Source organism: Esox lucius, chromosome 20, assembly GCF_011004845.1.
Source record: "Esox lucius isolate fEsoLuc1 chromosome 20, fEsoLuc1.pri, whole genome shotgun sequence".
Classification (NCBI taxonomy): Eukaryota; Metazoa; Chordata; class Actinopteri; order Esociformes; family Esocidae; genus Esox; species Esox lucius.
This window is the reverse complement of record NC_047588.1, coordinates 14,055,327-14,082,946: the sequence shown is the minus strand read 5'-3', so window position 1 is coordinate 14,082,946 and position 27,620 is coordinate 14,055,327. Positions and strand designations below refer to the sequence as shown.

At 44.2% G+C, this 27,620-nt stretch overlaps 1 protein-coding gene across 2 annotated transcripts in view; it reads left to right on the top strand.

Moving 5' to 3' along the window:
- Nucleotides 1-4,618: 4,618 nt before the first annotated feature.
- Nucleotides 4,619-27,620, top strand: part of ntrk1 (neurotrophic tyrosine kinase, receptor, type 1) — a 30,587-nt gene continuing 7,585 nt past the window's right edge. Inside the window, exons 1-16 of one of the 2 annotated variants that reach the window (XM_010885337.4) lie at nt 4,619-5,014; nt 10,186-10,260; nt 10,736-10,807; nt 15,982-16,050; nt 16,423-16,577; nt 16,728-16,870; nt 19,244-19,382; nt 21,002-21,334; nt 21,967-21,987; nt 22,235-22,293; nt 22,431-22,533; nt 23,512-23,664; nt 23,815-23,945; nt 24,039-24,211; nt 25,714-25,969; nt 26,187-26,345. In XM_010885337.4, coding sequence (XP_010883639.2) covers nt 4,815-5,014; nt 10,186-10,260; nt 10,736-10,807; nt 15,982-16,050; nt 16,423-16,577; nt 16,728-16,870; nt 19,244-19,382; nt 21,002-21,334; nt 21,967-21,987; nt 22,235-22,293; nt 22,431-22,533; nt 23,512-23,664; nt 23,815-23,945; nt 24,039-24,211; nt 25,714-25,969; nt 26,187-26,345 — 2,241 coding nt within the window. In that variant the 5' untranslated portion in view covers nt 4,619-4,814. The remainder of the gene's footprint in view (nt 5,015-10,185; nt 10,261-10,735; nt 10,808-15,981; nt 16,051-16,422; nt 16,578-16,727; nt 16,871-19,243; nt 19,383-21,001; nt 21,335-21,966; nt 21,988-22,234; nt 22,294-22,430; nt 22,534-23,511; nt 23,665-23,814; nt 23,946-24,038; nt 24,212-25,713; nt 25,970-26,186; nt 26,346-27,620) is intronic. The other variant, XM_010885338.4, reaches the window with a different exon arrangement.

Genomic DNA, 27,620 nt, shown 5'->3' with positions numbered 1-27,620 from the left:
CTTGACACACTGGAACCACTCCGACTGGATCCTCTGACTGGCCCCTGTGCCACAGCGCCATGGCTGGCTGGAACCCTAGGATCGGAAAGGGGTTCCCCATTGGAAAGGGGACAGGTTAGTGGAGGAGTGGCATTGGATTGAGGGTGGTACCCAGAGGTAAGGCTGCTCGTGACCCCCCAGATGGAACAGGAAGGCTTTCCACATCCGGGATGTGAACTGAGGGCCATGATCTGAGGCAATGTGCTCTGGGACCCCATAATGCCAGAAGACATGGGTGAACAAGGCCTCCACAGTCCGTAGAGCCATAGCGACCCCCCGCAGCAGGAGGAGGGGACAAGCGTAGGAGAACCGGTCCACAACGGCCAGGATGTTGGTACACCCATCCGACTCTGAAAGATCCGTAATGTAGTCAATAGACAGATGGGACCACGGTTTCTGTGGTACCGGCAGGGGTTGGAGTTTACCGTGACATTGGTCCTCACCTCCCTCGCCAGGGTTGGCCACCAGTACTTCTCTGCCAGAGTAGTGATGGTCCTACCAATTCCCGGGTGACTGGATGATGATGCAGTGGAGCCCCACGTCAGCAGCCAATCGTGTTCCTTCTCCGGCACATAGACACTCCTCTCTGGACAATGAACTGGAGCAGGCTCTCTCTGGGTGGCATGATGTATGTCCTTGTCCACCTCCCACATGATTGGCGCCACAACCCATCGTGTGGGAGGGCTGATGGAGGTCGGCTCAGGACCAGTCTCGTCCGCCTCGCAGGACAGGGCTCTGACGTTTTTGGAGCTGGGTCGGCAGGACAAGGTGGAGTAGAACCTGGTGAAGAAAAGAGCCCACCTGGACTGGTGACGGGTTTAGCCTCTTCACTGCTCTGATGTACTTCAGGTTACGGAGGTCTGTAAGAATGAGTAGGGGTTGTTTGTCGTCCTCCGGAAAGTGGCATCACACCTCCACACCCTTCTTGACCGCCAGTAAGTCCTGATCACCTACAGTGTAGTTGCATTCGGCTGGTGTTATTTAGCCGAATTCGGGAGTAGTTCGCAAACGGGTGCAATTTCACCGGGGTGCTGGACCATTGGGACACCATCGCCCCTACACCTGTCTCTGAGGCGTCCACTTCCATGTGAATGGTAGAAAGGGGTCTGGGTGCGCCAATACCGGAGCAGTGGTTAAAAGCTCCTTCTGCCTCTGGTTTTCAGCTGCTGGGACGTTCTTTCAGCTGGGAGGTGAGGGAGCCTGATGAAACGCCGATCGTTGTAGGAATTGGCCAGTCGCGTACAACCTCTACGCGGTGTCCCTCCCTCTCCACCCCTGAAGAGGTAATATGGAAGCCTAAAAATACCCCAATATAACACCCCACAGTCCAGCATGTTCCTAAACACATTGTTCACAAAGGCCTGGAACACTGATGGAGCATTTATCAACTCTAATGGCATAAAAAGGTATTCATAAAGGCTGTTTTCCACTCCTCCCCCTCCCTGATACACACCAAATTATACGCACTCCTGAGGTCTAGTTTTGTGAAGAAGCGCACCCTGTGCAGCTGTTCATTGATTATCGAGATGAGTGGGAGTGGATAAGTATACTTTATGGTGGCCTGATTCAGCGCTCACTAGTAAATGCAGGGACGCAGACCTCCATCCTTTTTCTTCACAAAGAAGAAACTCAAGGTGGCGGGTGAAGTAGATGGACGAATAAAGCCCTGTTGTAGTGTCTTGATGATGTATGTGTTCATAGCCTCTGTCTCTGATGAGTAGATGTGGCTTGTGGGAAGTGGCACGTCTCTTTTCAGGTCTATTGCACAGTCATTGGGCCGATGAGGAGGCAGCCGTGTTGCCTGGATTTTGGAGAAGATGCAGGCTAGGTCCTGGGATGGTGACATGAGCGGTACTGGTGGGGCTCTCCACTGATGTGGCGCCAACGGCAGTTGGCAAACACCTCCCTTGGTCGCCTTGCGACCCACCCCGGATTTTCCCTGCCACCCAGGAAATGACAGGGTCGTGTAAACCTAGCCAGGGTAGACCTAACACTGTGGGGAATGTAGGTGAGTCGATAATAAACAATGAAATAACCTCACAGTGCCTACCACTGGCCATCATTAGAGTGGGAACCGTAACCTCCTCCACCCGACCAGACCCCAGCCATGGTCAATGGAGGTGACAACATGGCCAACAGGAAGCCCAGGTGGCAGACTAGCGATCTGTTTATGAAATTCCCAGCCGCCCCTGAATAAATGAGGACCTGGAGAACCCAGGGGCTTGAGAAGGTGGGGAATTCCACCAACACCAAAACATGACTATGGGAAGAGGATGACATTGGCCTACCTGGGTGGTTGCAGGATTGTGTGGTTTGTCTCCTCCTCCCTGGTGGGCCTGACGTAGGTGGCAGGAGGCGGAATAATGCCCCCTCTTCCCAGCAGTAGGAGCACTCCCTGTATCCACCTCGTCGACCCTCTGGTGCCTCTGGGACCAGGGCGGATCCCAACTCCATCAGTTCTGAAATGGTCTGCTGTGCCAGGGTAGAAACTGGTTTAGCCATAACCAGTCCACGGGATTGCAACAGGCTGTCCAGTCTAATGACCGTCTGCATGAGCTGGGTGAGAGACAAAGAGTGGTCTCTACATGCCAGCTATCTTTGGACGTCCTGCCATAGCCCCGTTCGGAATACGCTACAGAGTGATGTTACACCCCATCCGGAGGCAGCAGCTACTGTTTGGAGCACCGCAGCATATTCAGCAACAGACCGCTGGCCTTAGCGCAACTGTTGGATCCGCTTGGGGGGGTGGTCGAAGACCGACCATAATCAGGGCGACAAAGACGTTGTAGCGTTGTGTCACGGAATCACCCAGATCCCAGACGGCAGTCTCCCACTCACGCCCGGACCGTTGAGGCACAAGCAGATCGCCATGCAATGCACCAAATAGGCTCCCTGTCGGAGCCGAGGGGATCACAAGGAATAAATGTTGAACCTGGGGCACATCCTAAGCCACTTACAGTATATGTTGTGGTGTGGGGGTGCCAGCGAGGCCACTCAGCGCCATCCCACCGTACTCTGAAGGTGCGGAACGCATCCCAAACCAACAGCGCAGATGAGTCACACCTGAAGTCCATCAGGGCTCGTCAGGGTGAGAAGAAAAGGGACAGTCTCAGACAGGGGAGTGGGTGGGAACGTACTGATCATGCTCTATGTGGGTTTCCAGAGAGTGGAGGCGGCACAGCCTGAGCTGACTCAGGGTCTGCTTTTCTGTTTGGTTTCTCATTTCTGTTGTGTTCTGGGTCAACCCGAACACAACAACACGGGCGGCCCAGCAGCTGCACGTCATGCCACTTTTGTTCTCCACCCCCACTTTGCGGGTAGTGCCACCTATGTGTAGTGCCATCTAGTAGGGGAAGGCCTAACGAATGGTCTGCTCCACAGGCCGAGCAACAGGGGGATGTCAAGAGCTAGGAATAGACCATCCATTAATACCCAGTACTGCTTGGGCTGGATTAGGCCAAAATCGAAAAACACATATGGACATGTGAGCAATTAGAATACATGTACAATACACGCAAATGTGCACATGTAGGACACTGTAAGTAATTGAGTGGCATAAGCACGTAGAAAAGCATTCATCATTTCATTGTAGACTGATATACACATTTACTGTGCATGCACACTGACACACAGGCTGCCACGTAAAAGACAACTAACAACTGTTGAAGAGCACAATCATACAAATTCATTTGATGTGGTCTTTGGTAACAATTCATGCATTAATAATGTGTGCAGACAAGGATTCTACACATTCAATGTCACATTTCGCACATCCAACACTATTCCACAATGCACTAGCATTGCTCATGAAAAAGCTTTCTGTCCTACCGCCTTACTTGCTGAGCTTAGTTAAAGTATGGAGAGTAAGGAGGAAGTCCTGAGCCATCACAATCTCCCCACTGCAGTGCCAGAAACGACAGTTCAGCTTATAGCTGGTGATTGTGGTCAGGACACTATGACCTTACTCATGTGTATGTATGGTGATTAATGGGCAAGGTGGTGGGGCTTTATATTTATTATTCCCTGGGGTAAGAATTTGCTCATAGATGCTCAAAGATGGACTGCCAGAAGTATCGCTAAATGTACCTGCCTTTTCAATTCTAGCCTTTGTCATTGAAGTTTTTCAGCCGTCATATCTTTATTACACATGATATTCTGAGAAAAATCATGCGCATTTTAAGTACATAGAATCTATAAATACATAATGCCTGTCAGAATGTTATTGCTTATTTTGTAATCTACATTGTTTTGAATGGGGTTTTGTATCATAGCCCTGTCTGTCCACAACCATCTTTTATGTTCTCTGATCTCATAGACCCACCCAGACTAATGTGATGATACTGTTTGGTACCTAAGAGCCCTGACTCAGTCGTCTCACACCTGCAACCACTTGTGGGACAGGAGACATCTCACCCATGGGCAGAAGATCATATCTCCACCATCCCATCCTCTCCCCCCAATTCCCTTCCTCTCCCTCTGTGGTGTCTGGTGACTGTGGTTCTCCCACTCAGTCAACTAATGGCCTGCTTGCCCCTCCCTCTGACATAGAGAGAGAGGGGGGAGGCTGCAGCCCAACGCCGTCCCCAGGGCCCCTTGCCTGCCTCTCTCCTGCTGCTGTGGCTCAATACCAGAGGCTCCTGGCTGGGATCACAACCCTGCAAGTCTGCCTAGAGAAGAGCTGCTGTGCTTTGTAGCCTCCCACTCTGTCCTCCCGTTTAGTTCTACTCCTTCCCCGTCTGCACTGACAATTCTCCGAGCTGTACATATCCGTCGCCATGGCTGTGGTCATGGGTTCCTCTCCACGGGAGGTCCCCCTGGCCCTGGTACTCCTGGCCCTCAGCGTGGCAGCGTCGGCCCTGGGAGGGTGCCCGTTTGCCTGCAGGTGCTCCTTCGCCATGCTGCAGTGCTTGGAGCCCGATGGCATTGCCACTATACCTGCACTGGCACCCCAGGAGAGCGAGAACATTACGGAAATGTGAGTGCAAACGTCAGGTTGCTTGAGCAGCTCATCTGTCTGTTGGCTAGGTCTTGAACAGGTTGTCTGGTAGTGTCTGTAAGGAGTTGGGTTGAAGTGATGTTGGTTGCAAGATCGCCTTGCTGATTTTAAAGCTATGCTGGCACGGAACAACAAGTGCGCATCTCAGTAGCGAATGTGTGAGGTTCAATCAAGGTGATTGTTTCTGTTTTTCACAAATTGGGGAGAGATATGACACTGTGGACTGAGTTCACTGTGTACTACTGGCCTTCAGTGTGTTTGTTTAGTGACTCTCTAGTTAGTTAATGATTATAATTGTTCCTGCTTTTATCATTGCTTTTGTATAGTTTTGGGAAAAATGTGTAATAACTGTGCAATCTTTATGAAGTTTCACAGAACTCCAATTTTAATATCTACTGAGATTTTTTCCTTAAAGAATGAACATTTTAGATGACTAGGAGATTATCTATTGATGCTAAAGCTATATAGAGTTGTGGGCACAAATGAACTGTTTGTTTCATGTAGATGACTAAGATTCAAATGTAAATAGTACAAAAATAGTAAAAAAGTACATAGAGGTTTTTCTTTTTATTTCTCAGAGACTCTCATTCATTCTTGCTTTACTTTCAACGTACATGGGAATACAGGACTTTCATGTGAACAATGAACACATTCCCTTACAATGTCACTCAGCCTTCGATGAGAGGATAGTGGAGTGATTGGGTCTGTGGTATTGTAATACTGTTGACACGTACCTCATCACCGATCCTCCGCCTTGGTGAAGGCAGACTCTGTTCACAGTCACGCACTATAGAAATACTATGGAAGGGAATGTGATGCTTGAGTCTTAAGGTTCCCCAAAGTAAGTGTTTTCAAACTGGGTACTGCAGGGCATCTGTAGCCTGATGTTAGTTACAACAATAGGTTATGCCCCAGGGGACTGTGGACTATGTTACCATAGTTGAGTACATACAAAGGAATATTAGTAATCCATAATTTATTTGCTTAATCCTGGGAAATGTTTGCCTGGCAGATTTATAGAGATATTGGTACGTACAGTACCACAGCTATTAGCCAACAGTAAAGCTGATGTTAAACTATCACCTTTAATTTTTACATTTTATTGGGTACATAGTACACAAAACAGTACACTCCAAATACTCAATTGTTTTATTTGCACTACACCATATTACAGTGACCATTCATTCAGGGTGTTGGAAGATGGCCACCGGTTTCAGAGAATTTGACTGCACAGTAGTTAGGCTATACAATACTAAAAATAGAGCACAGAACTTATGGAACACAGAACCAAAGACTATTTGCTTTTCTGCCGGTTTTTCTCAACTGCTCCAAACAATAAACTCCCAGTTTAGCTTGGGGGAACAAGTGTGTACAGCCTTTCTAGCTTGTACTTAACTTTCTCTCATTTCTCAGTACTTGTGGATAAATGTGTTACTTTGACCTCCTGCAGAGCTGCTGCATTCATTCTGAAGCCATTCAATCAATAAGCGAGAGCTTCTCTGTCGGCACGTGTTGACGCCAAAGCCTCCATGTCAGAAAATCACAACACTTGTGTGTTGGCAGCAGAAAAGATACAGCTGATATAGAGAGAAACAAATAAGAAGCAGTTAAATGTTAAGCAGGGATGAATTTATCATGTGCTAAGTTATAAATGCAATTCTACGAATTGCCAGTGAATGCCTGTATGAGAACAACATATGAAATATTGCCCACTTGGCTGATTCCAATAAGCATAGGTGCTTATTGGTGATTCTTGTTCCACCTGCCCTGCAATCACATTACTGATCTGTGGGTCAGTCAGACACAATCAAGACTGAATCACTAATGGCTCAGTGTTACTGTAAGTGGGACATACTTGGTGGTGGAAGATGTTTGGACACTACTCAGAGGATACTGGAGTCAGTGATGTCCTATCCCCACATTGGTTGTGACTTTATAGTCAGGTTATTCATCTATTTTTCATTAAAACCTTTTTTTGGGGGGATTTTGTGTCTATGCTTTTTTGGCCAGGAAGATAGAACCAGCTGTGAAGAGCAGTGGGCCAGATTCAAACCCACGCTGTGGACACAATGGCCCGGAAAACTGGACCAACCTAGGCCACCTTTACATTTCAACAATACATATATATTATGGATCCATTACGGAGCGGGGCCAACCTTTGTATTCAGAACAGCCACAGTCCTTGGAATGCTGTCATAAAAGTCCTCAATTCAACTGTGTGAATTGCATTACTCTTCAAGAAGAAAAGTCTACAGTTCTTTTGAAGGTTCAATGATGTTCAGATTTGGTGATTGGAGTGGCATGGCAGGCATTTCAGGTCCTCTTTGTGTTAAAGTGACCACTCCTGAATTAGTTTAGCAGTGTGTATGGAGGCATTATCATCCTGGAATATTGGAACATCATGAAGGAACAGTGTTTGTACCACAGGGTGCCCCTGGTACTGTAATATGGCCTCATATTCCTTGGACCATGCAGAGCAATCACCTATTGACCCCATTCATGACTCCAGCAGACATTGGTTGCTAAAGGCATCTTTTGGCCTTATCTAAATGTAAACCTGTCTGGAAGTAGGAAATAATGGTCAAATCAAGGATGACTAGTCAGACCTTATTTCTTTTTCCCATTGGTCAGGGGTCCAGATTTTGTGCTCCTTTGACCAAGTTATGTGTCTTTGTTTGTTTGCCTTGGATACAAGTGGTTTTCAAATGGCAGAGCAGGCTTAAATTCCAGCTTTGTAAACTGTAAGATTCCTGAACTCCACGGTCATCTCCTTAGTCTTGTGTATGAGAGAGAGGTGGTTGTCCTGGCACCATCTTGCCAAATCATTTTTCTCCTCTCTGTATTAGTTCCCATCGTTGTTGGAGATGAGACCCAAGATGGTGGTGTCATCTGCATACTTAAGTATGATGTTGGAGCTGTGTGTGGCCATGCAGTCATGCGTGAACAGGGAGTACAGGCGGGGACCGAATACACAGCTCTGGGGGGCTCCGGTGCTAAGGGTCAGTGCAGAGGAGGTGAGGTTGCCCATTCTCACCACCTACAGTGTGCTTGTCAGGAAGTCCAGGATCCAGTTGCAAATGGAGGGGTTAAGACCCAGGGTCCTGAGCATGGTGGCGAGCAATTGTGGATTCCATTACAGGCTCAAAATGACCTGAAACAAAGAACTTTCTTCTGAAACTCATCAGTCTATTCTTGTTCTGAGAAATGAAAGCTATTCCATTAGCGTGTCTAGTTTGAAAAGTAGACACCTCACTGGTCCTCAACTGGCAGCTTAATTAAGTAGTACCCGCAAAACACCATTCTCCACATCAACAGTGAAGAGGCATCTCTGGAATGCTGGCTTTCTAGGGAGAGTTGCTAAGAAAAAGCTATATTTCAGAGGGGCCAATAAAAAGCAAAGATTAAGATGGGCAAAAGAACAAAGACACTGGACTGAGGAAGATTGAAAAAAATTGTTATGGATAGACAAATCTAAGTTTGAGGTGTTCGGTTCACAAAGAAGAAAATTTGTGAGACGCAGACCAAATGAAAAGATGCTGGAGGAGGATTTAACACCATCTGTCAAGCATGGTGGAGGCAATGGAGTGCTTTGTTGGTGGTTTAGTGGGAGATTTGTACAGGGTTAAAGGGATCTTGAAGAAGGAATTCTATCTCTACATTTTGCAAAAGCCATGCTGTACCCTGTGGATAGCGCTTAATTGGAGCCTTCTACAACAGGACAATGACCCAAAGCACTACTTCAAACTATGCAAGAACTATATAAGGAAGCCATCACACAAGCACACACTCACACACACTCTTGTAAAAGCATGCACACACAATTGTTACAGCTTTTATGTTTAGACTAAGGTCTTTTTTGCCAAATACAATGACCTCTGTTTTATATCTGTTTATTTCAAGGAAGTTGTGTGATATCCAATTATTCTCACACACATAAGCACTCATTCCTGTGACCCAATGTTCATTCCTGTTACTTAATTGTTTTTTATTTGAAACTTTTTTTCAGTTATGTTTGGTCCATCATTTAAACAACTGTTTGATAAAACACATATATTTTGAGGTTGGGGTCTCCCTTACACAATACATTTTGCCTGCATATGTTGTGACTTTTTAGCTATAGATACATGATTCTTGAAAATGAAACCAATTATTTCAGTAAAATACCCTCTTAATTGAGGGGAAAACAATGAAACTATTTGGCATGACTTTTAATTGAAATTTAAACAATTTTGGTAACAGGACTGAGACAAATGCAACCATCTTACATTAAGAAAACAAAAAAAACACTAAATTGACTGAGATTGAATGTAACCCATTTTTAAGAGATAAGCATGTGTATCATTAGATACAGTGCTGAAAAATAGATAAAGAATTACGTCTAATTTTGAAAAGTTACAACATGCAAATGGCACCGATTTGGCAGAATGGTCCATGTACTGCTAATTGACATTCAACCTAATGTGACCTCCGCAGCTGCCTGTGTAATTGTTAATTAGTTACTTCAAAGTAACAGTGCTTTTCAATGTGGTGTTTCCATTATTTTGTTCACCGCCTGTAGTCCAAAAGTTGAGAACAGTGACCTTGAATTAAATGACTGTTGAGTTGACATATTGTCCCCATGTGAAATATGAGGTATGTCTGGAAAAGTGGAAAACTACTCATTGAAGAAAATTTACCATCAAGTGTTTTTTCCAAGTCTTCTCTACAGTAGATATACTTTTTAAATAACCTTTGTGGTTTGTTGTCTTTGTATCAGCTGCAGTCTGGTTTTGCAATCATTTGACAAGCTCCAGCCCTCAAAGGCTCATGGTTTCGACAATGCACACTAAAACTAGTGCTGTATGGTGTTATTTCAGTACTTTTTTAAAGAGCTTTTTACATGCTAAAACCCCCCTTTTGTATTGATAATTATGCCAGCTATTCTGCTTTGTCTGGATTGCTCTGTTTCAAAATATAGCATATTGTTCATTTTCCATTCAAGCTTGTTGTCTTTTTGTTGTTGCTTGTAATAGGTCTATGCAGTTCATTATTCCTAGATAGTGTTTGTGTATTTTCCCATTCAGTTGTTTTTACATTTTGCATTTTAGAATTGTACTCAAATCAAAGCAAGTACAATTAAATTTGACCTTTTGCTTTTAATGTCATTACAGTTACATTGAAAATCAAGCCAACTTGGAGAATATAACAGAAGTAGACCTTGCCAACTACAGAGAGTTGAAGAATCTGTGAGTAAACCTGCATGAAATAATTTTGTCATTTCTAATGCTATGTGATAGTACAACGATTGCAGAGGTACATTTGTGTTAACGCATGACAAACATACGTATGTAAGATGTCCTGCATACACCCAACAGCTGCTTTTATTGATTAGACTCTATACTGTGTTTGTTTTGTCCTGTCATTTACTGAGTGGTCTTCTCTACACTGAACTGTGTCCTCACGATAAACCCTCTCAACTTCCTTGTTACAGCATTCTTTAGTCTTAACCTTTACAACCCAACAAGTAATTCCCTACATGGCTCTTTCAATCAAGAGGGTAAACTCTTACACATTATCTAGCATTCTGAGCCTTACAACTACTGTGGTCATAGAAAGGACATGGTCTTTAGTTGGTTAATATAAAGGTTATGGGTTTACAATGACCAATTAGTAGCATTATCTGTGATTTTAACTTCTTGTCTGTCATGGTTTTCCCCACAGCACAGTCACTTTCTGTAGGCTGGCGTACATCTCGGCTAATGCTTTCCAGCACAACCTCAAGCTTCAATATGTGTAAGTATTGTTGTCTTTACAAAGGGATTGTCTTTCAGTGTCATGTCCGGACCTATTTGTGGGTCAGGCTGTTTGTTGCTGTCAGTCAAGGAAAAGTCTTTCAAATGTTTCTATTAAGTCCCAAAGGATTTCTATTTGTAAATTAAATTCAGAATGATAACATCACTGCTAATATGTAGTATGATCATAGCAATAGATACAGGAATACTTCAGTTGTTCAAATAACCTGAAATAAATCATTATTAACACATTTTATTAATTTTATAAAAATAATGACTCAAAGGGCAAGTGAATGTAAGCACCACCTTACTTGGAACTTAAATGGCATGAAAATAAGCATATGTGGCATGGTTATTAGTTCAGTAATGTTTTCTTTAAGGTGAAAGAATCATGTTGGTGATACTTTCTGCATATTCTAAAACATGTTTTGTGAGATTTATGTAACAGGTTTTGTCACAACATGGGGATGAGTTTTGATTAAGATCGCTTGCCAAATAACACAGAATTGTTATGCCTATGAAGAGTTGCCATGCTGTAAGAAGCTGCTGTGCCGATTGTGCTGTTTCTACCCATACGTTTAGCTTATTAAACTCAAATACAAATTACAGTTGAGCTGAGCGACTGTTAGTATTGGGAAACTGAAGCACTGACCTGTTTATGAAAAATTTGTGATCGTAGCAACCAGCAGCATTAGTCAAGGCTTAACTCCATTCTAATTTGTGTAGTTTCATCAGCTATTAAATGGTAAAACACAGTATAATCAAAATCACACAGCTCCTGAGTTTTCATAAAACATCACTTGTGTTGGTCACACATATCATTAAGTCTATATGATATAATTTGATTCCAATATGTCTGTGGCATGTTAACATGTCAACACTTTTTCAGTCTTGTGTAAATAAACTGGCATTTTTTGCTGATGTGGATTTACTTTTCTAACTAGTAGTAAATCGAGGAGGTCACTTCACGGCCAGAGGCCCTTAGCTATACTGCTTTTATTGCACGTGCCTGGTGTCATCTCTGCTGTAACCAGTGCCATGCTTTCCAGTCTTTACAGAGATTGATAGCACGCTGATGAATTTTCACAGAATCCAATCCTGCTCGGCAGCAAACTCAACTACCTTTATATGAATTTTAGACTTGAGAAATATTGTGAATAACACTTTAAAACTGTGCAAATAAATCCTCTTCTGCAAAAAAACATTTTGTGTCAAGTAGCTACAACCTTTTCTTAAAGCAGCAGCTGTTTCTGCAATGCATTCTCTGAGACATTTCTGTCTGATACTTCACTCACTGCACCCTGAACCCGGAAGTTAAGCTTACTTTTAGATGGATTCCGTAGTATAAATGATGTACTGAATGTCGTCTAGTTCAATTCTCTGTATCTTTGGAAATATTCTTGATCGACACATTTATTGTTTTTCACAAATGCAGTGTTTGAATTACCTTTGAGAGATATACTCTATCGTACAAAACAGAAGTAACACATGTGTTGTATACTTGTATTAAGGTTGGCCATATCACTGGCAGCCATCCTATCAATCTTGAGTTTACCTTAACCCCACCTTCTTATCCTTGTCATCTGAAATGATGTGAAACTAGTGGTTGGGGAGGGGGGGCGGTGCAGTTGAAAGGGATCTGAAAGGGTTTAGGGTAGGTGGGGTGGAGGTGGGGTTGAGTGAAGGAGGGAGGGATCTGAAAGGGTTTAGGGTAGGTGGGGTGGAGGTGGGGTTGAGTGAAGGAGGGAGGGATCTGAAAGGGTTTAGAGTAGGTGGGGTGGAGGTGGGGTTGAGTGAAGGAGGGAGGGAGGGATATGAAAGGGTTTAGGGTAGGTGGGGTGGAGGTGGGGTTGAGTGAAGGAGGGAGGGATCTGAAAGGGTTTAGGGTAGGTGGGGTGGAGGTGGGGTTGAGTGAAGGAGGGAGGGATCTGAAAGGGTTTAGGGTAGGTGGGGTGGAGGTGGGGTTGAGTGAAGGAGGGAGGGATCTGAAAGGGTTTAGAGTAGGTGGGGTGGAGGTGGGGTTGAGTGAAGGAGGGAGGGAGGGATCTGAAAGGGTTTAGGGTAGGTGGGGTGGAGGTGGGGTTGGGTGAAGGAGGGAGGGATCTGAAAGGGTTTAGGGTAGGTGGGGTGGAGGTGGGGTTGAGTGAAGGAGGGAGGGATCTGAAAGGGTTTAGGGTAGGTGGGGTGGAGGTGGGGTTGAGTGAAGGAGGGAGGGATCTGAAAGGGTTTAGGGTAGGTGGGGTGGAGGTGGGGTTGGGTGAAGGAGGGAGGGAGGGATCTGAAAGGGTTTAGGGTAGGTGGGGTGGAGGTGGGGTTGAGTGAAGGAGGGAGGGATCTGAAAGGGTTTAGGGTAGGTGGGGTGGAGGTGGGGTTGAGTGAAGGAGGGAGGGATCTGAAAGGGTTTAGGGTAGGTGGGGTGGAGGTGGGGTTGAGTGAAGGAGGGAGGGATCTGAAAGGGTTTAGGGTAGGTGGAGTGGAGGTGGGGTTGAGTGAAGGAGGGAGGGATCTGAAAGGGTTTAGGGTAGGTGGGGTGGAGGTGGGGTTGAGTGAAGGAGGGAGGGATCTGAAAGGGTTTAGAGTAGGTGGGGTGGAGGTGGGGTTGAGTGAAGGAGGGAGGGAGGGATATGAAAGGGTTTAGGGTAGGTGGGGTGGAGGTGGGGTTGAGTGAAGGAGGGAGGGATCTGAAAGGGTTTAGGGTAGGTGGGGTGGAGGTGGGGTTGAGTGAAGGAGGGAGGGATCTGAAAGGGTTTAGGGTAGATGGGGTGGAGGTGGGGTTGAGTGAAGGAGGGAGGGATCTGAAAGGGTTTAGAGTAGGTGGGGTGGAGGTGGGGTTGAGTGAAGGAGGGAGGGAGGGATCTGAAAGGGTTTAGGGTAGGTGGGGTGGAGGTGGGGTTGGGTGAAGGAGGGAGGGATCTGAAAGGGTTTAGGGTAGGTGGGGTGGAGGTGGGGTTGAGTGAAGGAGGGAGGGATCTGAAAGGGTTTAGGGTAGGTGGGGTGGAGGTGGGGTTGAGTGAAGGAGGGAGGGATCTGAAAGGGTTTAGGGTAGGTGGGGTGGAGGTGGGGTTGGGTGAAGGAGGGAGGGAGGGATCTGAAAGGGTTTAGGGTAGGTGGGGTGGAGGTGGGGTTGAGTGAAGGAGGGAGGGATCTGAAAGGGTTTAGGGTAGGTGGGGTGGAGGTGGGGTTGAGTGAAGGAGGGAGGGATCTGAAAGGGTTTAGGGTAGGTGGGGTGGAGGTGGGGTTGAGTGAAGGAGGGAGGGATCTGAAAGGGTTTAGGGTAGGTGGAGTGGAGGTGGGGTTGAGTGAAGGAGGGAGGGATCTGAAAGGGTTTAGGGTAGGTGGGGTGGAGGTGGGGTTGAGTGAAGGAGGGAGGGATCTGAAAGGGTTTAGGGTAGGTGGGGTGGAGGTGGGGTTGAGTGAAGGAGGGAGGGATCTGAAAGGGTTTAGGGTAGGTGGGGTGGAGGTGGGGTTGAGTGAAGGAGGGAGGGATCTAAAGAAATTGGAGAAGACATCCACCAGTCACATTTTACTCGCTTACTTTGTCAGAATATTGACAACTGATGCATAATAAATACACTCCACTAAGGGTCCATTATCACTTAATCAATATCAGACAGAGGGGCCTATGAGGTGTAACAGATGTGTCTTAGATAGGCAGCCCCACCCATGGTACGGCACTGTACTTGGGGTGCCATGTTTCAAAACGTCCTTAGGATCATTTTGGTTCTGCCACTGGTTGTCTCCCCCACCTCCATCCCCTCCCTAGTTCTTTAAGATATGTGCCACGCACAAGTACCGATTGGACGAGCAGCTATTCCCGGCCCCACCTCTCTCCCCTTGTGCCCCGTAAAGATTCGAGAAGGTAATAGATAGGTCCCAATGGTTAACCCATCTGACATAGACTTTTGGGTCCAAGGAAAACAAATGATTGAGCCCCTGCTGGTCCCCAATTGGCCCTGCCAGAGTGAATATGTATCAGTTGCATGAGTAGTCTCCCCTGTGTGGTCTACTGTCATCTTCTAAAGGGTCTTATTTACATTCTCTGCCAGCACAAGAGCCTTCTGCAGACCTTACAGATCTGCAACACATCGAAGGCGTAGCAACCAGGATCCATTGTGAATAAGCTTTCTTATGGACCATTCAGACCACATTATGTTTTCACTGAAATTGAGAAGAGTTTATCGCAGGATTTACTTCAACTAAATCTTTTTTTTAATATTGACTTTAGCTAGTATTAGCTGAGTTGGACATGTAAGGGCACCTTTCAAGACGGGCAAACCTAAGGTCCTGGCAAACCTAAGGTCCTGGCAAACCTAAAGGTGATTATTGCAAAAGATGGTGTAGAGATTCATTTTAATCTATTTAAGGCAATATTTTAGCAAGGGCAAGGCAATGCTCTGTGGGGGTTCAATAAACTATCAACTGCCCCCAATCAGCTGCAAAATGCAAGCGTTTATGATAAATTAATTAACCTCATACTAACCTTATGCACACTTCTTGGCATTTCTTGCAAATTTAGGATAATTTAATGTAAGAATGTCCTCTGGCCAAGTATGGCAACTTCTCTCTCAGAGAAAAGGTTTGGCTAATCACCTAATGTACAGAACAGAGGTGTGCCAATGATGTTTGTGAATGTAGCACTTGAGGTAAAAGACTTGCCTGCATAATTCATCAGAGTACATTTGTAAGCATTGTGTGTGCACCAAGAGAGTAATTTGAAGCAGGTATGCATTGTTCTGAAGTGAGTGATCAAATCTTGGCATCAGTTTGACTTATTTAAACAAACAAACATAAAAAAGGTTTTACAGATACATGTTTTATTCATTTCCCAGTATTATTCCATACTTTCTATCACCAGACTTAGCTACATTTTGCTCATAATTATGGCATAATTTGAGACATCAACAGAAGTGTTGGAACTAATTTGAATAGATATGTTAAATACAGTACATTACAAAAAACGGCAAATAGAGCTAGGTTGTAATGACTGATTATTGTTTGTGCATTAACATGAACACTTGATGTGTTGGAAATTAAAATGTGGAAACAGCTCAAAAACAGGCTCAACTTATTGTGCAGGCTCAAATGAAACAGGCTGAACTGAAATTGTGCTTTTTAACAATGCATATACCCAATGTCCTGTTAGATTGATGTTGATGTTGCCTTATTGTATTACAGTAACCTGGCATCTAACTCCCTGGAGCATATCAGTTGGAAGGTGTTCCATCTTCTTCCCCTGCTCAACTTGTGAGTAAAGCACCATTCAAAGCATCACTTCTATATTCTCTTTAACTAGTCAACCTCTGACTGAAATATAACCACAAAGATAGTCCCTCAGTCTGATCAATACTATTCACACTGTCAGCCTATCACTATATGAGCAAAATAGACCCTTTTCACTCTGTTTTGGAACTCATTGCCGACATATTTCACTGCTTTATTCTCATATGCATTTTTTCTCTGTATTCACTACCTCTTTCTTAGAAACTCCAATGTTCCTTTTGCTTGCTTCTTTGATAATAGCGACCTTGAATACTTTGGATAGTCATATAGAAAGAAAAAAATAAGTTTATACAATTGAGAGCAAACTTTGTGACAAAAGAGCCTGATTCTGTTCAGGGTTTTGAGGGACAACCCCCTTGTGTGCTCCTGTGATATCCATTGGCTGCAGCAATGGCAGCTTAATGAGCACAGTGACCTCGACAACCAACCGTTACATTGCTTCTCCAATGGCCACAAACTACAATTGGACTCCTTGATGATGGAGAATTGCAGTGAGTTAAATGTACTCTCTTTTTTCTGACATTCCTACTGTACGTACTGTAACTGGTATTGCTGTTGGGTTTGTTATTCAACGTAGTTTTCCACAGAACATACACCAACCGTAGATGTTCAGACACACACTTTTTTTCATTGTATTGCAGCTGTACCCAAGGTAGCCATCATCCATGCCATCACCAAGGTCCAGGAGGGAGGAAACCTGTCGTTTCTGTGCCAGGTGACTGGAGTACCCACGCCCTCAGTGAGGTGGCGCACAGAGGATTTGCATTCCCACTACACCGTACAGGTACTAAGTGATGTCAGCGAAATGACATGGATGCAGAAAGTAAACAGCATAGTTGGTCATTCCACAACAAATAAGAGGTACTGAGTGTTTTACTGAGTGATGTCAGAGGATACTAAGTGATTTCAGAGGGACATACTAAAAACATGCACTTTAAGGTACACTCAGCCAGATGACATAGCTTAAGAAAGCACACAGCATAGTCATTTTCAGGGGAAGATCTTTTCATCAGGGGTTCCTGGTAATAAAGCTGCCTGATGGACAGTTGACTTGTGCTCAACGGCTGTGGTGATGCTTATTACATTCATCCATTCTGGTGGATGGGTGTGCTGGGACTGCTAAAGGGGGAGCAGCAGAAAAGCTAAATGTCAATTTCACCATCTCGTAAGGGGGTGTGGATGAAACAACGGGGGGGGGGGGGGGGGGGGGGGGGGTTGGGGGGCAGGACACCTACTACCACCCCTATTTACTACCACCACCATCAGTCAAATATGACCATCGAACAACGAGGGACAACTTTGCCTCTGTTCTGGTCCCATTGTGAAACCATGCGTCTTGTGTCTTGTAAGTCTCAATAGCTGCAGTTCAGGTTCTGTGGTTGATTCATGCTTAAGTAAAACCTTTTCTTGTGAAACATAGCTGGAAAAATCTGGGGGGAAGGGGTTGATGTGGATTTTACTGCAGATCTTCGGCCACTCAAATTTCTTTGTGGATTTTGACGTGGGCTTATGGTTATTGTCTCACAGGAAGACCCACTTTTCAGCCTTGTGAAACCCTTTTTTTATGTCCTGGGGTCTCATTTATCAAATGTGCATAGGCGCAGATCTATGCAAAAACCATGTGTGCAATCATTTCCATGTAAAGGGTGAGATTTGTGTACATGAATGTTTGCTTGAGAATGTTTGTCCATTTGATCATATCCATGTGTACACACAGTGCCAAGTGGTGGTTTAAGAGAATTGATTGTCAAACACAGACCAGTTGATGTGGAAAATATACATCAGCAAATTAAATTGTCAGAATAACAATTTAACAATGTTTCAATGTCTATTTTTTCCCATTGTGAATTCATGCTACGTTTCTTAACATGCTGCAATATTTCCTGTAATGACCACATTAGTTAATTTGTAATAATAATAATCTATATCAACTACAGTAATTTCTTAAATTATAGCCATATGTAAAACCCTTGTTGAATCATTATAACAGACTGATATCATGGGAAATTAAATGTGAAGCTGATGTTCCGTGCTGCATTTCGGGGAGCAAATTTTTTAAAGAGAGATGAAAACAAAAACCTAGAGAGGAGCCAGTCTTGGTGGATGAGGTACTTTTCTGCATCAAATATATTTTCATATAATCTGACCATTGTGCTCATTCCATTCCAAGTTTGAGTAAACTCCAGGATGAAATATGGTCAGATAAATTCATGATAAGGGGCAGTCCATAAGGGCAGACAAGGGATTTCATGAATCTGGAAAGATTCTGGCTATAATTTTTTGCAGCAATTTGTTAACTCAGCTGTGAGCTTCAAATGTTGAAAGGTGACATTTTTCTTTAACTTTAGCTTTTTGGCAGCAAGGGCTGCAAGTTTACACCAAAATATCTTGATATTTGGAGGTATTCATCTATCCTGACCAGAGGCATTGACCCTGCTGAAGAATAGCAGACCCTTACCATGATGCTGCTGCAAACATGATTGACAGTAGATACGGTGTACTTTTGTTGATGAGCCGTGTTCGGTTGGAAATAATCTCTTTTTGAAATAAAGCCAAAATGTTCAACTTTGGCCGCATCAGACTATAATGCATTGTGTCTTCTTCCAAAGTATATACAGGCTTGGATGTAAATTTTTGTGAGAAATGTCTTGAAATCTTGCAACCCTACCCCACAGCTCAGACTTGTATGGAATACTTGCAGTGGTTGTAGTATGCAGCGAATGCCGAGTTCCGAGACATTTTGGCAGCTCCTTCATGGTTACTGTAGACCTCTTGTTACTTTCTCTTTGAGCTGTCATTCATTTTGGAGGGGGTGCCGAATCTGTGCAATGTTCTGATGGTGCCATTGTAAATGTAAGAGCCAGGATTCTACACAGTGCACCTTTAAATTTGAACATAATTACAAACTCCATTTAAAGGCTATGCACACTATTGCAAACAAGGCATTGACATTTTGTAAGGTGAAAAAAAGTCTTGATTACAGCCTTTACATAAAAGCTGCATTTTTATAAAGGTGTGTAGACTTTATATATCTTTTTTTTATATAAATAAATAGAATCTCATACATTGTCTTAATCCTTTAGATTATGATGTCTCTATTATTGTCAGCAATAATGTGTAATCCCTTTTGGCACTATGTGCCTTGGTCCTTGTCCAGGAGAGGTTCTGGGGCTCGACTCTAGAGTTGGAACTGCAAATGATGAATGTTTCCTCCAAAGACAACTTGCACAACCTGACGTGTGAGGCAGAGAACCGAGCCGGACCTGGGGACGAGAAGGTGACATTGGACATTGAATGTAAGTGCCACTGAAATATTACAGTAGTCAGAGAGTTGAAAGCTGGCCGACTCAGTGAGAGCTGTCAGATTGCAATTAAAGCTGGAAAGGTAGAGAAAATTGTGTCAATTTTCTTTTCTCACTGAAGTGAATAGCCATATACTTTATCCCTACATGAAGTACTTAGTATTAATAATTGTGGCTAAAAATAAGCATGCCTTGTCACATGGCTTTAGCATACCACAGGTCTTTCCTTTTAACATGTTATCAGTTATCACACAATAATGCATTAGTTATACACTATTATAACCTTACTTTAGCGATGCATTCCTTTTGTATTCCAAATGTTCTCTTTTTACTCAACAAATACATTAAACGCAAGGTGAAACCAAAACAACATCAGTCGATCAAATAAAGAATAATCTGATTAAAGGATTGATATTTTACTTTCAAAGACCTTAGGTATTGTTTTGCCTTAGCCCTTCTTTACAATCCTGAAAGTATCCAGTGTAGAAAATCTTAGATTTACAGCACCTGCTGGTCAAACCTGAATATAGCCTGGCAACGCATTTACAATACATTACAGAAAATATTGCCCAATATCAAATATCACTGACTCAGTGACCGTCATTGAAAAATAAAGTCCAAAAAGAGTGGGACGCAATCAACAGCAGACAAATGCATGAGCATCGAGGGACAACTAATGAATCTAGGGAGGAAAATGGACTGATAAGCATGGTAAGATCTGATTTTAGCACGGGCTAATGGACTTCTCCCTCCTACTCCGGAACACAGTATTCATCCGGAGTGATTGGCAGCCTGTAAGCACGTTAGTGCAGTGGCTAATTTATCAACATCAGCCCCCCAAGTGGATGGACACACGTTAAACGCTAGCCTTTAATTACCCTTAATTAGCTTGCCGAACTGCAGGGTGTTTACAGGCCTGCTCTGACCACTTGGATTCAGGAGATTGATGCTGCTGCATCCACAAATAGATAAGAAAGACATTTGGAGAAAGGTTCCTCATAATAAAAGAAAAAGGCTCTATCATATCAGAAGCATTATGGAATCAAGCACTGTATGTGTTTGTTCCAGACAGACTTTAAAAATTGAAGGTTGTGCTCTTTTTCAACCACACTATTAAGTCTTTGTGAAAATGACGTGAAACCTGAGGGTTTATGCTAATTGTGCTGCTTTGTACTCTCTTTAGCATGTCTTTTCAGAGAAAGCCTCTTGAATAAAAGAGAAGACAAATGCCTCTGTAGTGCCTTAGCACAGCACTTTCTGCAGTAGGGTCATGGGTTAAGAGCAGTGGAATGGTTGGTGGAAAGTGTCAGAGTGAGGGGTCTCCCTATATCAGCAGCGTCTTCGATCTAAAAAAGCCATTTCCTGTAGCTTCTTGTCTGCTTGGTGCTTCCAGGTAGCTCTTGTGGTCATGGGTCCTAACGAAACCCGGATACATTATTGATAACAGGTCAACAGGGTGACAGTGCAGATGGAACACATTGATTCATGACAACTCATAGAAGGAACCAACTACTAGACATGGATTAGCAACTAGCCTTTGTTCCACCTTGTCTTCTACTAACTCACACATCCAAATGGCTCACAGTTCATGTCTTCCACTGTCTTCTGTCCAGTTCCAGCCAAAATCAGGTTCCTGCATAATGCTGAGAAACAGCACCACTGGTGTTTCCCCTTTAAAGTGGACGGCAACCCTGAGCCGTCCATCCGCTGGCTCTTCAACGGCTCCGTCCTCAAGGAGGGCCTCTACACCTTCACACAGTTCATTCCTGACTCAGACGACGGCTCGGAGAAGCACGGCTGTCTGTTTCTCAACAAGCCCACCCACCTTAACAACGGCTACTACACTATCATCGTGAACAACACACTGGGCAATGACAGTGCCACAGCCATAGGGATGTTCATGGACAACCCCTTTGATCTAACGGATCCTGAGGGAATTATCCCAGGTAACACACCATCTTTTCTCCAGCTTGTACTGTGTTGGAGCCAGTCTGATGGTGTAGTAGCCTTTTTCAATCAGACCTTTGTTCCCAATTGCCACTAATGTTGGTTGAGCTGGATATAGCTTGACGCGTGCAGTTGGTTGTAAAGATGAGTGGAAAGACGTTGATTCAGTCGGTCCAATGACCATTTATTGTTAATGATGAGGAAGGTTAAATAATCTTGAAGTAAATAAAATAAACAATTAAATTAAAGTAGTCTCTTCTCTTCATATGGTAGCAAACGGCTTATCACGTCATGGCACCATTGAGCACACCACCACACGGTCAAAAGACTGTTTGCCCTCTCAGCCACACCCTGATACTGGGCTTCCTGTCTTTAAGGCCATTTTCCTTGGGCTCCACATTCAGCCTCCCAACCGTCCTTTAGGTGGCACTAGACAGACCTGTTGCCATATACATATAAACACTCACACATTCATCCAGAACACACACACATACACTACTATTCAGGGGAAGGAAACATGAAATTAATTCAAAGCTCAATTTGGCTCCTACAGATGGGATTGCATGTATGTATGCACTGTACACTATATAACATGGTACATTTGTCATCCTTTCCTTTCTCTTCATGCCAGTCATCGAGGAACTTGATCCAAGTAAGCCTTTTGAATTTTCACAGACAATATTACCTAATAGGAATAAATGACTTTAAGTAGATAAAGGTTACAGAAAATAAATGTGGCCAAATAAGGAAGTGTACATTGCCTAGCTTGCAGGTTCTTTATATATCCAAATCCTATTTAATTTTTTTTGGGACATTTTGTCTTAGTGTCTACCATACTTAACGTGTGGTTAGATATCATGGTGACTTGTGACCAACTATGCATTCTCAATTATTCCTAGTTCCCACCAGCAAATCTATCGGTGATGTCACTGAGGTTCGGGAAGGCAGAGTGTTTGGGGTGAGATTCAATTCACTAGGTCTGAAAAAGACCCAATATAAGCAAATATATATTTTATTTTAGCAGGTATTTTTCTAAGTTATACTGTGCTTTGCTGTACAATATGCTATAATGAACCTAATGATATTTCCATGCAGGTGTCGGTGGCAGTGGGTCTGGCAGTGTTTGCTTGCACCTTTCTTCTCATTATAGGACTGGCCATCAACAAGTGTGGTCAGCACTCCAAGTTTGGCATTCATCGTAAGTCACACACTAACTTGAAATTTGTTAGATACAGGTAGTGTCTTATTTTGCACAAAGCATTGTGTCCCTTACTTAGAGAGGTAGTAAACAACACTTGGTTATTTGGGTCTCAAAAACTCTTTGAAAGTGAGGAGTGAAGAGAGGAGATTATTTTTGTGAAGGCCAGACCAAAAGGACAAACCATTAGTATTTTTTTCTACAGTCCATTTTCCTCATATTTGCCAAGGGTGCCAATATTTGTGGAGGACACTGTCTCTCTTTCTGGAGCTTTGAATAGGAAGCAAGCCCCAGAGAATCAGAAACTTTTCCAACAGCGAAGACTTTTGGAAAACAAATATCTATTCCAAAAGCCAGCAACAATACCAATCTTTTTTTTTTCTTACAACTTTAGAATCGCCAACAACACCACAGCAGGCATTGTATTTCACTGTGAAGGTAATGCATGAGGCCAGACAATATAGGGTTTCCGCCAAGCTGTAACTTTGCACACTGTCAGCCCAACAGCTCGGCTAGAGTGCCTTAATTACAGCATGCAAAGTGAACAGCGTCAGAAGCCCCTAGCTGCCGTGTGGGCCATTAAAGAAGACTGATGGACGCCAGCTAGGCGAGATAGGTCCTCTTGGACCCCCCCTACCACAAAGTGCCTAAGTGGGCCTGATTGCCTAAGTGGGCCCCCCTCCTGGCCAACTCGTTTCCCTTTGCTGCCGTCCTCCATTTTCTATCTGGGGCTCTGGGGGTTCTGTGGTATTTTCGTTGAGTGGGTTTTACCATTTTTGGCTTTTAAAACGGTCTGCACAGTTGCTTACTGTTCCAACGTCCACTTTGCTCTTTGTTGTTTCTGGTCAATGTTAGACTGATTGCCGAATTGTGGGTTGTTAATTATTATTGCTCAGAAACAATAGAGTCAAGAACTACACATACATTTAAAAACTTGGCAACTTTAAAATAAAACCTATGCTGTCTGTTTCTCTCCAGGTTCATCTGTCTTGGGAACAGAGGATGATCTTGCTGTGTCACTGCGTTTCATGAACTTTGGGGCCAGCCCTCCTTCTTCAGATGACTCTGGGATGTCCAGCTTTGTGGAGAACCCCCAGTACTTCTGTGGCATCATCAAAGACAAAGACATGTGTGAGTGAAGTGGGAATATGACTACATGCCAATAGATGTGATAGACAGTGAGTGCTGATATGTATAGATTCTAACTTCCTTATGATTTCCTTTGACACATCTGTATTTTCCTAGAAAACATTGTAAAAGCTTTTCTCTGCGTATGTACAGGCGTGCAGCACATCAAAAGACAGGACATAGTTTTGAAGTGGGAACTGGGCGAGGGGGCGTTCGGAAAGGTCTACCTGGCAGAATGTGCCAACCTCAGTCCAGACAGTGACAAAATGCTGGTGGCCATAAAGGTAGGAGACTGACGTTTAGGGGTCCCATTCAGGGGGGTATTCCGTTACGCTGAGACCCCTTAGACACTTCCACTGTTTTTCTTTTGTGACCAGACCCTGAAGGATGCCAACGAGTCAACACGGCAGGACTTCCAAAGAGAGGCAGAGCTGCTGACAGTGCTCCAGCATCAGCACATTGTTCGCTTCTACGGAGTGTGTACAGATGGAGAGCCATTGGCCATGGTGTTTGAATATATGAGACATGGAGACCTCAACCGCTTCCTCAGGTACAGAAACAGAAACTCATACTTACAGCCCACAGGCTATGAATGATGGTGGTGACCATTGCCCTCCATGCTAATCATCCCCATTAACCTTTATTCATGTGTTTTTTGCATGATTACTATGTAGTCTACTCTAGTTCTAGCATTCTTTTCAGTGAAGCCAATTAATTGACCTTGATGACCCACACAAATGATTAACCTTGTTTCTCCACCAGGCTACACCAGTAAATCCCATCATGCTCTCTGCCCTAACTTGTTGTGCAGCTTAAGAATCCCAACACTTGAGTGATCCTGTCTTGGACCATACAGGGCAGCAGTGGTGTGCCGCGGTTAGGGCACTTAGCTGTGGGTTCATAGGCTTAAAACTCCAACGCTCAAGTCTCACTTGGAAACAGAGACGAGTACCAACATGATTCACACAATCTCAGATGACTCCTAATTTGATCTTGGATGCGTTTTAAATATTACACTCTGGAAAATCCGGTAAACTGTCTCCACGGCAAATCGCCGAAGACGTACCCGTACGACGGTGCGACGCGGACGCAGGACAGACGATCGCTGAGCCGTCAGATAGTACACCGTGTTGATGTTGTAGTTTGGACGGCCATGCTGCACCTGGGACCTACTCTGAGACACTAGCCACACAGATATCGGCACTGTGTGTCTGCCGACGCCAGGTGTCCAATGAGGCCAGACTTGGAATAGAGTCTCAATGCACACGCAGACACACAGCCCACACTGCCTGAGATGTATGTCCCTGGGAGAAATGGAAATCACATTTCCAAGCAGACAGAATGAATGTGTGTCTCTTGGACTACGAGGCAGCTGCTTGCCTACCCAACCACCTGCCTGTTAAACTAATAGTGATAGAATAGACAACTTCCTGCATGTGACAAAGTAGAGAGGCCTTCTATTAGGATTGATGTGGACATTGATGAGCTTATTGGGAGTAGGGTACAGGTCAGAGTGGGTGGGGTGGATGTGATATTGAAAAAAACTGTGGAACACTGAGGAATAAGGCTATCATGCATCCCAGAATCAAATTATTCCAAATGAATGCAAGGCATATTACAAGCCTTATGTTTTCTATTAACCATCATTGTTAAGTTGTTTTATTATGGGTTGGTCTCTAGCTGACCGCGTCAAGTACACTTGTAGGATCTCATATATGTCCAACGTGGTCCATCTGCAGATTGCCTGCAGTAGTAATCAACCAGCTGGTCACAATAGAGAAGGATGATATGTCACTAGGTTGATGCAAAAGTTAATGCATCAAAGGGCCAATCGTACTTCTAAATTAATCTGGATAGCCGATGAGTCTCAGTTTAGGAGTGCCATACAATGAAATGTTTGATCTAGTACGCTAAACTCAACCTGGATAAGTATTTATACTCTGAGACTCTGTGACATGGGTCCTGTTAGATCCTAGGTCTAGTGTGGTTTACTAGAATGTCCCAGAAGCCTGTAAAACCTGAAAGGTTATGACCCCTCCCACTGTCCTCCAGGGCTCACGGTCCGGACGCCTGTATCCTGGAGGAGGTGAAGATGCTCCCGTTGGGCCAGCTCACTCTGCCCCAGATGCTCCACATCGCCGCCCAGATTGCCTCAGGCATGGTTTACCTGGCCTCCCTTCACTTTGTGCACCGAGACCTGGCTACACGCAACTGCCTGGTGGGCGACATGGGAGATGGTCTGATGGTCAAGATAGGAGACTTTGGCATGTCCCGGGACATCTACAGTACAGACTACTACAGGGTAAAGGTGGACATAGTGAAATTTTTTAGGGTGGGGGGTTTGTCATCCAAAATGTCATTGCCATGTAACATTTCCCAAATGAGTATATACAATTATCTATTCACATTCTATATCACTGCTATTTACGAGATTCATCCGATGGACATTCTCTTCATTGTCATTGTCATATTGACTTTAATTCTACGAATAACCATCAAATAACCATTGATTTCATCCCTATCAGGTGGGTGGTCGTACAATGCTTCCTATTCGCTGGATGCCACCGGAGAGCATCATGTACAGGAAGTTCACCACAGAGAGTGATATCTGGAGCTTTGGAGTTGTCCTCTGGGAGATCTTCACATATGGGAAACAGCCCTGGTACCAGCTTTCCAACAGCGAGGTATAAGGAACTGTGTACAGGGTTGGGCTGTCAAATGGAAAGAGTACCTTTATATGGTTTATGAAATTGGTGAAAAATGTAATTATTGTTTTTTTGGCTGACACTGTAGAATAACCCTTATTTAACTCCTGGGAAACTTATGTTGATGGATTGTAGTGTAATAGTGTGGTGCTTGCAATGCTAGGGTTGTGGTTTTGATTCTAAACTGGGGGTCAAATGGGGTCAGAAATTGGGTCACCATGAAAAAGGTTATGCACACATCACATATTGTAAGTCACTCTGGTTAAGAACATCTGATAGATGCCTACAACCATGTTTGCGGAAAGAGGGTTAGGTACGACACATTGGGTTTGCTCAAGGATCTTATTTTGATGACAGGTATACCTTTAACAAAGGCCAAGAGGGACGTCAAGCCAACCAGAACACATTTGGCAGACATCAAAGCCATGAGAGGGACTTCAGAAAGGCTTGCCTCTAGTAGGAAAAACACTTGGAAGTGAGAGGGACATACAGAACTAAAGAACCAGGAATTCTTATGCCAGAGCTTATAGAAGTTAACTCAGCAATTTCCTGTTTGGGGGGTGTATTGTGAGCATCTTGAATTTGTAGACCGTGAGGTACCCATTGTGGGGGCATAGGTCTAAAACGGGACTCCATGTGCTGACCTTCTTAAGAACCAGGAAATTGTTTTCGAGCACCCCTTCTACAGCCCCCAGGCTGAACCAACGCATGCCCTTACCAGTCTCCGAAAACTGTCCATCTTTGCCACTAGTGAAGGGACTATTGAAATCATATGTTATACTCAAACCACTGGTGAACACCAAGGTTTGTCAATGCCCACGGTTGTCTGTAATGAATGGCAGAGCATGTTTGGCCAAACCATTTGGAGGTACCTTCATCCAGGGCTTGGGTTGAAGGGACCAGTCGGACTGGAACAACTGGCTTCTCCCCATATTCCCTGGTGGGAGACATGAATATCATACCCTGCCATGGCGATGGAACACTGTGTGCCAAGATTCTTTGAACTGTCCAAGCCTGAAGAAAGGTTCCTGAGTTGAGGGACTGTGCTGTCATCACTTGGCTCAATTAATCTTAAAGGTTCTTGGCCGAAGAATTGGCATTGTTTGTTTTTGGATTGGGTCAGGTGTGCCCAGTTCATTCATCCCCAGGTGCTAGATAGCTAGCCAACATCCCTTCCTTTGTGATAACGTGGTAAAAACTCTGTGTCCACTACTACATGTTGGTTGGTAAATTTTCCCAGAAACGTAATTAAAC